A 12,817-nucleotide genomic window follows, 5' to 3' on the forward strand; every position below is an offset into this window, starting at 1 on the left:
CTCTGTGCCTTTGAGGGCCTGCTAGTTTTGTTTACTTTCAGTAGATCTGCTTCTCCTTATTATCTGCTCCAGTGCAATCAGAGACAACCTTTTAAAATTTCATTCCCACTCCCTTCCCCTGAGGCAAAGAAATCATTTAGGCCTGCAGCAATATTAAAGTTCATCTGTCACTCCCTTTCCACTCTTATCTATCAATGACCGCACTCCCTCTGGGGTCTGTTTGTTTGCCAAGAACATATTTAAGGAGTCTGTTATTTGCCTTTACTCCGTTCACAGGTTTAACTCCATTTTAGCATCGTATGTCCTTGGCATGTCCCTGCATCAGTTGGGCTGTTGGCTTTAGCTCTTTCCAGCCTCCTTCTCAGGACAGTTCTGAAGCCGGAGCCTGGAATCAGAGGAAAACCCACACGGGACAAGGTGCCTTCAGCTCAGACCAGGCCAGGTCACGTCTCTCTGTTGGCTTCACCAGGCCATGGTGTTTCGGGATTGAGCTGGTCTTTCCAGCAAATGCAGCTCCCGTTCCCATGCAGGGAACAGCCGCTATTTCCAAGGTGCTGGGACTCCCCACAAAGCCTCCCCCAAGGATAACCTGCTCCCCCTCTTTTCTCAGGCACCTTTTTAGGCAGGAGAAGTGCTCCCCTTTGATTACCTAGATTTCCATATCCCTTTCCATTAATTTGACAAATTTTTTGCCACCTGTCAAAAACAGGAAATTGGATTTGACCTAGATTACGATCTCTAAAAATAATTATTGGTCCTGAGTATTCATTATCATCTTGATTAATTCTGATGACAGGATGGCATAGGATACCCGGGAGACATGTGGCTTCCTCATTTATCCAGTTCTTAGGTTAAGTGTGAATACCTTCAGATAAGAAAAAATGTATAGCACTTGCTCTGCTGCCATCAAACACTTCTGTGCTTAATATAGGAGTCTTTGAACAAAGTGATACTATTGAAACATAAAACCTAGGCCTTTGTGTAGACGTGAAATGATTATTTTTCTTTTGTAAATAAACAGATTCCACTTAAATGTGTAAACTAAGAAGCTACTGAGCCAGAGTAAAATAAACAACAAAATACATTTTAACAGATATGGAAAAGCAGATTGTTTTCAGACTAGGAACCGAGTTCAAGAGATTTGTCCGCAAACTGATGGTATACTATTTTTATTAATGAAATTTAAAGATAACCATGTACACACAAGTAAAACGACACATCTTAGTTCATGAAAAAGCAGCAGAGAATCCAGTATTTAATTCTGGATAGGTAAATGAAGGTTAAGTAATCTCTGAAGAGTTAATATCTATTCATAATTCTTGTTTTTAAATCACTACATGATACCTCAGATAGAGATTTGAAAGGGTTATCTTAACTTCTTGGGGGCCTGGAAAAGTTCTAGCCATGTGGTCTCTTTAGAAAGGTCATTTATATTTTTATCTTCAAAAAAATCAGATTTATGCTATTGATCGTTAGACTGCGAAGGAGTGAATAGAATTCTCTTGTCATTTCAACCTTTTCTTCTCGCCCCCCTGCCTTTTATTGCAGATATTTCTAAACCCGTAAAGGCTCTCAGGGGGCTCTCTGTTCCCCTTTGCCCTTTCCTGGCATTTCTGGAAGCAGTGTGTTTCAGGCAAGAGTCACGGGGCTAAGGACTGATCTCACTTTAACAGTAAACCAGGAGAAAGCATCTGACCCTCTGTAGGGGCACAACATCTCCTCAACCATATCATGGCAGTAGCATAGAAACTTGCCTCTGCAATCCTTTGGGCACAGCCAAGTCCTTCCCTCTCTCCTCTATTTTCCCACTGGTTTGCAAAAGCTCGATTTTCTTCCTACCCATTGGTTTGAGCTGCCCAGGGGCAATATCTCCACACATCAGCTGGCATCCAGACCACCAGCAGAGCCAGGGGGGAGAAACACTGTTGTTACCAAGCCAGCCCACAAGACCCTCTATCAAGGTGCTTGTGCCTTCGCCTCCAAGAGAAGTCTCAGTTCTCCCGCTTGCCCCAACAAACTTATGTACTCAACATTACTGATGATCCAGGGGTAGGCCGAGATTGCCCTGTGCATTTTGCACTCTTTGTCTTCAATGTTTCGTGCCAAAGATTCCAGATGGTCTCCTTACCATTGTGTATTGCATTTATTCTGTGAGCAGTGCCCAGGGTCACGTGGCTCCATACAAATACCAATCCTAGCTGTCTAATTAAGAGGACCTGCGGCTATTCCTTGTCCTTTATATCCAGAACAGTGACTTAGCAAATGAGAGTGTAATTATCATGTTTTACATCGTATCCCATTATGAAACCCATCGAACAGATTTGCACATTCATAGCACTGCTGCTTACTGGAGTTCATCCTTCATAATTGCAAAATATACCTCATTACATTATACTGTAAGATGAGGATGGTGGCAAGAAAAAAAGGACCAATATGCACATCAAGCAGTTATTGTGCATATATGGGCAGATCCTCAGATAATATAAATCAGCACAGCTCTATTGAAGTCATTGAAATGACATTTTACATAAGTCGCAAACCCGGCCCAGTACATTTGCTCACATATATTATGATGTTTTGAGTCCTGCATGGTATTCTAATATATTTTAATCTATATTCATAAGCTCAGTATTTCTGCAGAGAGCTCAGCTCTGAGCCGTTCTAATTTCCCTCTTGGCTACTTGGGGATTCTCCAGGCTCCAGTTTTGTAACTGGTCAGGTTTCTCTGATCTCCCTCTACTTGCTCTCTTCTGTTTCTTTTTCTATCTATCTTCTGCAGTGTCTGCTTCTTACCGTTTGCATCTCTCTCATTAAAAATTGTGTCTTAACAAAAAGAGATGAGTAGGTCCAGGCAAATAACATTTATACATCTGTGTACTGCCTCCTGCTAATGCAAAGTTTGTTTTGTGTAGATATAAACAAATGTAAACAGCTTTCCTGAAACCTAGCATAATACAGTTCTTGTAATAGTGAAGCAGAGTTGGGGGGCGGGGGGAAGAATTGCACACACATGGAGGCTGAGATTTATAATGCTGCAGAGACCAAGAATAAAAACATAAATGCACTTTCATTCCAATGTGCTTTTATTCCCTTGATTTAAAGCTACAGCAAGCTGAAGTGACCTTAAATCATCCTGGGCTCATACCATTAAAAAGTCACACGTGCAATGTTCATCTTAGCATGTTTTAGTAGCTCTCCAAATAGGCATTCATTGGGGACCCTCAGCTTGGTGAGAGCCTAAGATTAGGCAGATATTGACTAGAAACGCTCCTTTAAGCTCCAAGATAAGTCTGAAAATCTGAATGCTAAGATAAAAACTCTTTCCTAAATTCCCATTTTATCCTCTACCTTTTGCATTCAGTGGTGATCTCCTTTGTTTAGTGCCCACATGCTTTCTCTCCAGGTGGGAGGATGGCGTCTTCTTGAGCCAACATCCCCATTGCTTGCAGATCAGACAGCAGGGGCAGCTCAGTTTAAGAGCCTGGCAGCTGGCACATTTTTCCTTCCCCAGCAGGAACCTGAGGGTTTCATGTTTTTTTAACACAGTTCACCAGCTGGGATCATGTCTCCTGGTAAGTGCTCAGATGATAGAAAACTGCCAAGTCCCCTTCTCTCCCCGCCTCACCATCTCAGGCCAATACCTACACATGCAGATCCGAAGTCCATGGCAGTGTAAGGCTGACGTACTGCTGCACACTCACAAACCAAGGAAACCACTGCATGCCATTGTAATGTGCTGTTGTGGGCCTTTTTATACCGATAGCCTCAAGTCCTTCACCTGAAAGACATGACACGGCTCGGCCATCAAGCAAGAATCCTTTGACCTGGACTGTGGATGATGTGGTTTGGTTCGTGAAGGATGCAGACCCTCATGCTTTAGGTCCCCACGTGGAGCTCTTCAGAAAACATGTATGTAGAAGGCTGCCCTTCGCATAGCTGGGTAATTTATGCCAAGTGCACAGGCACTCCCAAGAGATGGCCATCACACATCACCCATGGCCTCAGCTGCCCTGGGCTGCAATAGGCAGTGTTTGTGCTTAGCCAGGTTCAAGACAGGATTGTGCAAGGAATTCAGCACCACTGTGGGGTTTGGTCTAAAGAAAGGTTCACTCATCCTTTAATAGGAAGACCCTTATCATGTCTTTAGAAAAATGATTACTATCTGTTTCTAACTATGCCAGCATAAATTTTTTCTGTGCCAAGCCTAAGAGAAAGCACAAAGGATCTGGTGCTCATTTTTCAATGTCGGATTGGCATAAAAAGCTTTGCCTCAGTGACAATTATTTCCCAGGGTACCCATGATTCTCCCCTGAAGAGCAATTTTTATGTGTCTCTGGATATGTAGCAGGAGAAACCCAAAAGAGCCAAGCTTTTCATTTTTTTCCACAGTATTATATAACAACATAACAGAATTTAACAGACCTGCTTACTCACTGGAGAATATGACAGTTACTTTCACTAGGCAATCTCCAGTGGTGGAAATGATATTATCTTCTAGCATTTCAATTAGTAAAGGGAAAAGCTGTAAACATATATCTGATCAAGAGTTTCTTGTTTTGTTACTGTACATAGAGTTGGCACCACTGCATCTAAAAGTGTCTTCATGCATGCCCTCATGCCTCCTTGATCAATTCAGTCTGATTCTGAAAATGGATTTTACACTAAAAGTGATTCACCTGTGTTCAGTTGGAGGTCATACCTTCAGATGCAAGTGTCTGGACTTTGCTCTGAATGAAAACAGCTCCCCAGCTCTGACCCCGATCAGCGTTTCAGGTTGTAAAGCAAGCGAGAAGGTTTGATTGCCAGGTCCCACTCCTTGCCCTCCGGGCCAGCAGGGACTGGTGGGAGGTGGAGCTGCAGACAAGAGTCTAGGGAGACAACTGAGGACATCCAGCTACACAACTGTGTAGGGTTTCCAGATATGAGGAGCGGGTGCGGCTGAAGAGCAGAGACAGATGGACATTAAGACGTGCTCATGAACACAAGTCTTGATGTCTCCTTACCCTACATAGGTTTCAAGGCCATTTGCCGTTCTGCAGGCAGTTCAGTAGGATGAGAAGAGAGGGCACGAGTATGCCAGGACCAAACCTGTGGTTATGGGTCAGGTGCTAACCTACTTTCCCTGCCTACTGCAGATAAGTCAGATCTGCCTTGTAAGCTGCTTATGAAAATGTGGCATAAGTTGACCAGACAGATAACTGAGCATCTGCAGATTTAAAGAAACTTGCTTTGGCATGAGACTGTCAGGAGGTGCTGTGTTCAAGGCTTGCAGGTGCATCCCAAAGAAGAGTTCAAAGTTAAAGCTGTAAGATACGTACATTGCAAAAGCACCATGTTTGTGTAGTTTGCATTTCTAGCAAAGGCTGGCACAGTATGCTTTTCATATGGCAATAAGGCTGTGACACAATATATGCATTTACTGGGCCAACTGCACTGAAGCATGCCACAATACTACAGATGCTCTGTGACCAAAGAGACTAAGCTAAATTGCCACTAAAGATTGTCCCTGTCATCCTTCATGAAATACCCAGCACCTACTGGTTCTACTTATCATTGGTTTCCTTGTAAAATATGCATTAGGTCTGAGAACTTGGGTAAAATTACCACACAACTCAATTCAGTTATGCATTTGAGTTATATATGTCCCTGCAATTTTTCAGCCTTCAAATCTCATCTGGATTAGCATGGAGACCCCAGGGGTGAGAGACAAGTGATTAGTCCATTAACCTTAGCCATATCTTCCTGTATGTTCAATCTTTCCACAAAGCAGGTGCATAATTTACTTAGAAGCACTTACTGTCATTGACAAGGCCCAGCTGTCACGTGAAATTGTCGTTATGGCCATCAACTAATCTGAGCTATGACACTGGGAGGAAGAGGGTGGTGGGACCACAAAGAAGAAAAGGGTCGGGGAAGGAATACTGGATGAGAACAGTGCTCTTTCATGTCATCATAATAAACAAAAGCTACCAGAATTTGGGTGTTGACTGGAGTCTCTGGAGCAGGGTCTCCCAATGTGCAGTAGGAAGCTGTAGTCTGCAAAGGCCATAGCTGCAATATGCACTATGGGATCACCTTGGTTCTCACTCTGCTCTTCTCACCAGGAGCAGAAGCTTTTCTTATTGCCAAGACATCCAAGGAGCTCTCACAGGTAGCTCCTGAGAGTCCACCAAGACCATGAAACTGCCCACTACCTCCCCTCTGCTGTTTCCTTATTCCCTTGGCAGGGCCGTGTGGCAAGGAAAGCCTAACCCATACTTGATAGGTCTTTTGGCCTCTCACAAAGGAACCATCAGCCTGGCAGAGACCTTGTAGCACCACTAGGGCAAGACCTTTTCTCAGCAAGAAGCAAGTGATGGTTGAAAGACTGGGGAAGGGAAACAGGAGGAGAAATAGTTGAAAGGAGAATTAGCAGGTAAAAGATTCCAGCCGGAAGGGATCAAAGCAATGTTATGGTCTGACAGTTTAATTATGGCCAGTGATTGGCAAATGCATGTACGAAGGAGATGAAAACTTTTGAGTTTAACGTAATTAATCCCATTTATTCAAATAGCAACCTGCCTCTGCCCATGCTAGAGCATGCATCTTTTCCTAGATCTTCTTCATATCAATTGTTTTAACATTGTCCACTGAGGTGACCACTCGCTGCACTCCTTTTGCAGGTGGTGGCATGATCAGGAGCTTAGTACCTATTCATGAGATTGCAGAGTGGAAAAGAGGGGGTTTTATTCCTGTTTGCTCCATAGATACTCAAGTCTTTGATTTCACTTGGAATTAGGTGCTTAAGTACCCATAAGGATCTGGACTTTCATCTTACTCATTAAAAGCCTGATCCTGGGAGACATCCACAGCAGGCTACAATTCTTGCTCACATTGCATAGGATTTGTTTAGGGGCTGCTCTGCTTTTTGAATAGTATCCTCAGAACAAGTGCTGCAGGAAGCAGGCACAAACACAGTAATACTCATTCTGGCAGGCAGAAGCTGTATGTTTAATTCTCCAACATACCATCACCTTGCAGCTCTTACCTCAGACACCATTAGCTGCTCCCATCCCCTTGCAGGGACATGGCAGCATTCTGCAATATTCCAACTTGAAATGGGCCAGATCTCAGTTCATGTGAAACAAGTTCATTGCACTGATGGCACTGAATTTCACCAGCTCCAGATTTGATTCAAGATCTTCTGGTAGAGCTATTGCATACTTGTGGACCATGCTGTATATTCCTTCTGTTTTAAATTATTTTTTAAAAGGGCTGACACAGTATTATTGTAGAGAAGTCAAGTCAACAAGCTGCACAGGGACACAGCTAATATGGGACACTTAATTGGATATGAATGCTCCCTCAGGCATACTCCTGCCATGGAGTTTAATATTGACCCCTCATAGTACTAATAAAGGAAATAATAAAATGCTGAACTCAACATTTAGAAACAGTTGCATTTGCACCAAACCCTTGACAGTGTTTTTACCCTATAGCATCATGGTTCCGGGAGTTTGTTTTCTGTTCTTATACAAATATTAATTATATGTAACACTTATATTCCTTTCCCTCAGCTTCCTTGAAAAGACGGGAAGGAGAAAGAGGGGGAAAGACAGTTTCTATTATGGATGGAGTGGGGGTTGCAGAATGAAGAGCATCAATTGACTGAGTTAATCAGAAAGTGACCTTAACTGCTCATCAGCTAAATCACCTTCTGAACAGAATAATGATGATCAGGGCAAATTAGGATCCATAGTATTGCTTAATTAGTAGGCAATGGATCACAGGGGAAAGCTCAGACCATCAGAAACACAGAATACAATATATACTACATTATTGTGTGGGTATATGTGTGTATGTATACACACACGTACATACAGCACTAGCTCTGATGGTCCAAGGATATAAGTGAGGTGGAGACTGTGGGGAGAGGCAGTATTTTTTAGCAGATCCACTAATATAGTCAGAAAAACTAGACAAGCCTGGGATCCACGGAAGGACAATGTCTCTGAAAGCTTGTGTGCTTTCTAATCGTATGAGAGTGGGTGAAACAAAAGAGAGTCCATTTCTCTGCAAACGAATGCTATTTTGCGCTCCGTACAGCAACCTTGTAATTTCAAAAAGGTTTTCAAGCTAACAGGTCTGGGATAAAAAACTGAATTTGGTGGCAATTTCTTCCTCTTAGATGGTGGTTAAATTAAATTTGGATAAATTTTACTAATAAATCCAATGAAATATGTAAGTAGCTGTTATCTTCAATTTAAGAACAAGAAATAAAGATATGTATTACTTGACAGAGGTGAATTGGGGATATGTGAAACATGTAGACAGTTAGTGACAAAGCTGGAATGGAGATCTGGCAGTCCATTATTAGTGGTTCATAAGGCCACATCTCTCTCTCACTCTTCAGATCTTTCTCCTTCTTTCTCTCAAGGTCAATTTGCTCTTCTCAAAATTAGAATTGGGCTTACAGCAACCCAGATTTAAAAAAAATACATGTTTTTATTGCAGAATAATTGAAAACAGTCAAACCTTATGATTGCTTGAAAAATAAAAAATAATATTGATTAAAACCTCATTTATATTTTTCTTTTTCCCTACTTTTTTAATGAAAGTTCAAAATGCATGACATTTCAGCCAGCTCTAGTCTAAAAGAAATACAGTATCTGTTCACCTTGTTTAATGTGTCAGGACGCGGCTCCGCTCTCTTGCTTTCGTGGCACTGGTTGCAGCGGGGGTTAACACTTTTGATTCTCTTTCTCTCTTTTGAAACCAGGAGATTGATGGCAATGCTTTGTTGCTGCTGAAAAGTGACATGATCATGAAATACCTGGGGTTGAAACTGGGACCAGCGCTGAAACTTTGTTACCACATCGATAAGCTCAAGCAAGCCAACTTCTAACAAGTTCTTGGATAACAGCTTAACCTGACCTAAATCTAGCCAACAAACTAAAGGTAACATGTTGCCTTACAGACATGCATTCATTTGCAGATTGTTTTTCCCTCTTTTTTTAACAAAGATTTTGTCTTTTCTAACATTTGTGCATCTTCACCTTTTTTTAATGCAATGAGGTCTTTCGGGCTGCTTTGTGTTAATAATTTGCCAAAAAGTATATAATTACAATAATTATTTTGTATCATTAATATTATTATGATTATAGTAAGTCCTATTTTTATAATCAGAAGTGGGAAGCCAGAAACAAATACAGCTATGGCATATATTGAGGACTGCTGGAAGATGATCGAAGAGTCCCTCACTTGCCATCAGTCCGCCTCTGAGGAATAACTGCTGGCCTGTGTTGGCAGGGTTGTGGCAAGAGTGCAACACCGACGCCACCACCGATGCACAAGGCCTGGAAAAAGTCAGACTTTGGTCAGCTCTTGTCTGTGGGAACTACTCCATATCTTGCACTATCTGGAAAACTTGAATTCTTTAGTTTAAAGAAAAAAAGGGAAAAAAAAGAAGAAAAGAAAGTAAAATTAAATAAAAGAAATAAAACGGGAAAGAAAAGGTTTTCTGCAAGCCAAAGTACTCTTTTTCCCACTAGAGGGAGCAGCCCTAATGGACTTCAGGCTGGAGCTCTGAGGACACGGTGTTTCTGGCTGAGGAGCTTTGGCCATCACGATTCTCCTATCTATCATCTGGCACATCTCTAATACTGATAAGGAATTGCAGGCTCCCAGGAGGATGAGCCCATCACCGTTTACAGATAACTAATTCAAGAGAAGCCCAAACGCAGAAAGTGTTTCTGACAGGGTGTTTCCCATTGAGCCGGAGAGGGGTGGACAGCTCCCGCCATGGCTGGCATTCCCAGCTGCCGGTGTCCTTCCTTAAGCCATTTTGCTCTGCTGTATAGCTTGTGGCAGTCTTTAAGAAAAAAATGGAATTTCTGGTTTTGTTTTTTGTTCGTGTTTTTAAAAAGCAAGAGACCAGGGCTGAAGTGTCACCCGCAAGGATCTGGCAATACCAGGCACATTGTACTTTTGCAATGACGGTTGGGTCGAGGGCGGATGGATGCTCTAGGTTTGCTCCCTGGCTGAGCTGCAGCGGAAGGCGAAGCACCAGGCTTTAAGTCTCAAGTGGATTAAAAATAATATCCTTCTGCCTCTTACACAAAGCCAGAATGTGCTCACTGATATTTCACATAGCCAGGCCAGGAGAAGAGCAGGTCTTAGGCTGAGAAGGTAATTTGTGGAGGGGGGTATGCCCTCATTTTTGTCTTTCAGAAACGAGCATTATGAAGGGGCACATCCATTCATTCAGTTTAAACCCTTAGTGGGTGGCAAGGAGTGGTAGCAAGTGTTTATAAGTCATGTAGATTATTTTAGAGCCAGCCTTGACTGAACTGGGAGATGGAGTCCTGATAATATGCAAGGCATCATACCATCTGACTCTGTTTGTGGAGAACAGAAAATTACCAAAAATACCTCATGGAATAACATTCAATTTGATGTATGTTGCTAGAATAAAACTCCTACAAAAAGATATCAGTTCAAGAACCAATCATGAAAACACTGAAGAATATGAGTAACCACATCCCACAAGACTTTCACTAAACTTTTGGGGACTACACTCCCAAATTAATAAAGTTGTCTATATAGGCTTGCAGAATTGGATCTTCACATGACTGACCAACTTTCAGCAAATACTATCTGCACATCGAAACACCTCAAAAATGAATAGCTGAACAAGTGTGTTAAATGAGAAGTCCTATAATATCAAGTGACATAATACACTGAATCCTAAACATGCTGATTCTTAGAACTTAAAAGCCATCTACATCAGTTTGTACCCATGTGATGGGAACATCAACATAAAATCTGTACAGTTCATTTTTCACTCTGACATTTTTTTAAAATGAATATTTCCTCACAAAGAGCCCCAAAATATGTAAAAACTTGCTGTATTAGTAATGTCACATTCAGAAAATCCTCAAACAACCTTTTTCTTTTTTTTCCCACATACTTCTGAATATAGTTAACTGCTCTTTCAGAAAGGTGATTTTTATTCCTCCACTTAAAACCCAGCTCACTCTAGTGTATCAGTAGTCAGAACTGGTTAGAATTTATCATATGGCTTCAGTGCTGGAAATCACCACTTTGTCAAAATCAAAACTTTTCATAAGAGCATGTTGCTTTCGAACATAAAACCCTGTCTAACTGAAACTACCTTTTTGGTAAAGTCAGAACATCATTTTGACATTTTGGGTAGGGAACGTTTTATTTCAAAAAGATTTTTTATTTTATTATATTTCCCTGGAGGGCTTGTAACCATACATTTTTGTTTTGATGAAAGTAGAAAAAAATCAGAACTACAGAATTTCCTGAAAATGAAATGTTCCCATTCAGCTCTACCTCTCACCATCTCTTTCTTTCATGTCCCCTACTCCAGACATTACATCTGAGAAGCCTGATAATACCTACACAGTATTTATAGACTCTTAAGAGGCAGTGATATTCTTACATTTAATATGCTGAAATAATTTTCATGTATGGGTCTAATACATACAGTCAGTGGTGCTATTTCATTTTATATTAAACTTTTAGATATGACAGGACTGTTCAAGCCATGATATTTAATGCTCTGTCTTTTACAGGGGAGGCTTTTAGTGGATTCTTTTTACATATAAGTAAAGCTTATAACAAAAATTCCTCATAGTATGTTTTTCAACTGAAAGGCAATTAGGAGGCAAAAATTATTGCAGTAATATTCTAATTATAACTAATTTTTCCCTCTCAAGTCTTGTCAGTGAGGGTAGTTAAGCAGCTCTGCTGTGCAGAGTGTGTCAGGCCATTTCCCCAGAACAAGCACTAAAGAGTCAGAACATGCATGCCACTCGTTTCTCAATTAGCTGCTATTTTCGACATTGCTTGTACAAATTACTTTGCTTGCCATTCTGTTCATAGCCTTCCTCTCGGATTGTAGCCAGTCACGTTGCATTTTTGAACTGTTCCAAATGAGTGGGTGGGTGTGCGTACCCTTAAGAGCAATACATGTGTCTGTTTTCTCCTTTTGAGGACTCATAGCTGGATCGAAAGGCATTTCTGGTGCTTCAGGTAGTTTCAATGCTTCATGAGAATTTGCTTAAAAAAAAAAAAGCAGGCAAAGTCTAAGGATGTAGGGAGAGAGCTGTCCAGTGTGATTAATGCCGGCAGGCGCCCTTGAGACTGGCGCATAAAGCATCACTCTGGGCTGCTATTGCTCTTAAACCAATCGCTGAATTTCTGTAGGATGGCAGCAGGCTTCAGGAGTTACCTGTCTTTTTTTTTTTTTTTAAAGAAAGAATGGCTGGGAAAAGTGAAGCTGAACATTTTTAACAAAAATAGTAAGAATCAGCAAAACGATAAGAAAATAGTCAATGAACTCTTGGCATGAGAAGGGACCTCTGTTGGATTAGCAGCAGAGTATAAACCATCATCTGGTTCAATTAGGGCTGCTCATGCAAGGGAAGATGAAAATAGCAGTGTGGGAGCAGGTACATGGTTTTATAGACAGAAAGGATGGAAAACCTGCCCCTGGCTTCGATAGTGACAGGTGTCCTTTTGAGTTACGCGGCAGCCCCTTCCGGAGAGAGAAAAACGAGCCCACGGTGTCAGGGGATGTTGGCTCATGCCACTTCCATATCAACAAGCTTGGAGTTGCTAGGAAAATAATTCACAACCAGCACTTTGGGGGCAAAAATTCAGGGAAACGGCAGGTCAGCAAGAGCCCCTGTCCCTCCCCAAGCACTTCCGTGTGCAAAACCTGAAAAAGACAGCTCCAGAACGGGGCCCCCACACCATCACTCCCCTCGTTGCTGGTAACCGAGTCATACGGAACTGTATGAATTTTGCT

At 41.7% G+C, this 12,817-nt stretch overlaps 1 protein-coding gene across 2 annotated transcripts in view; it reads left to right on the top strand.

Moving 5' to 3' along the window:
- SCML4 (Scm polycomb group protein like 4) overlaps positions 1–11,251 on the top strand; it is a 55,890-nt gene extending 44,639 nt beyond the window's left edge. Inside the window, exons 6-8 of one of the 2 annotated variants that reach the window (XR_003257441.1) lie at positions 3,764–3,909; positions 8,759–8,937; positions 9,166–11,251. Coding sequence is in view for 1 of the 2 variants with exons in the window: in XM_026089483.1 (XP_025945268.1) it covers positions 3,764–3,909; positions 8,759–8,884 (272 nt within the window). In the remaining variant the exon portion in view is untranslated. Of the gene's footprint in view, positions 1–3,763; positions 3,910–8,758 lie in introns of both variants that reach the window. The other variant, XM_026089483.1, reaches the window with a different exon arrangement.
- The last annotated feature ends 1,566 nt before the right edge of the window (positions 11,252–12,817 follow it).

The sequence above is a fragment of the Apteryx rowi genome, unplaced genomic scaffold (genome assembly GCF_003343035.1).
Source record: "Apteryx rowi isolate R43461 unplaced genomic scaffold, aptRow1 scaffold_819, whole genome shotgun sequence".
Lineage (NCBI taxonomy): Eukaryota > Metazoa > Chordata > Aves > Apterygiformes > Apterygidae > Apteryx > Apteryx rowi.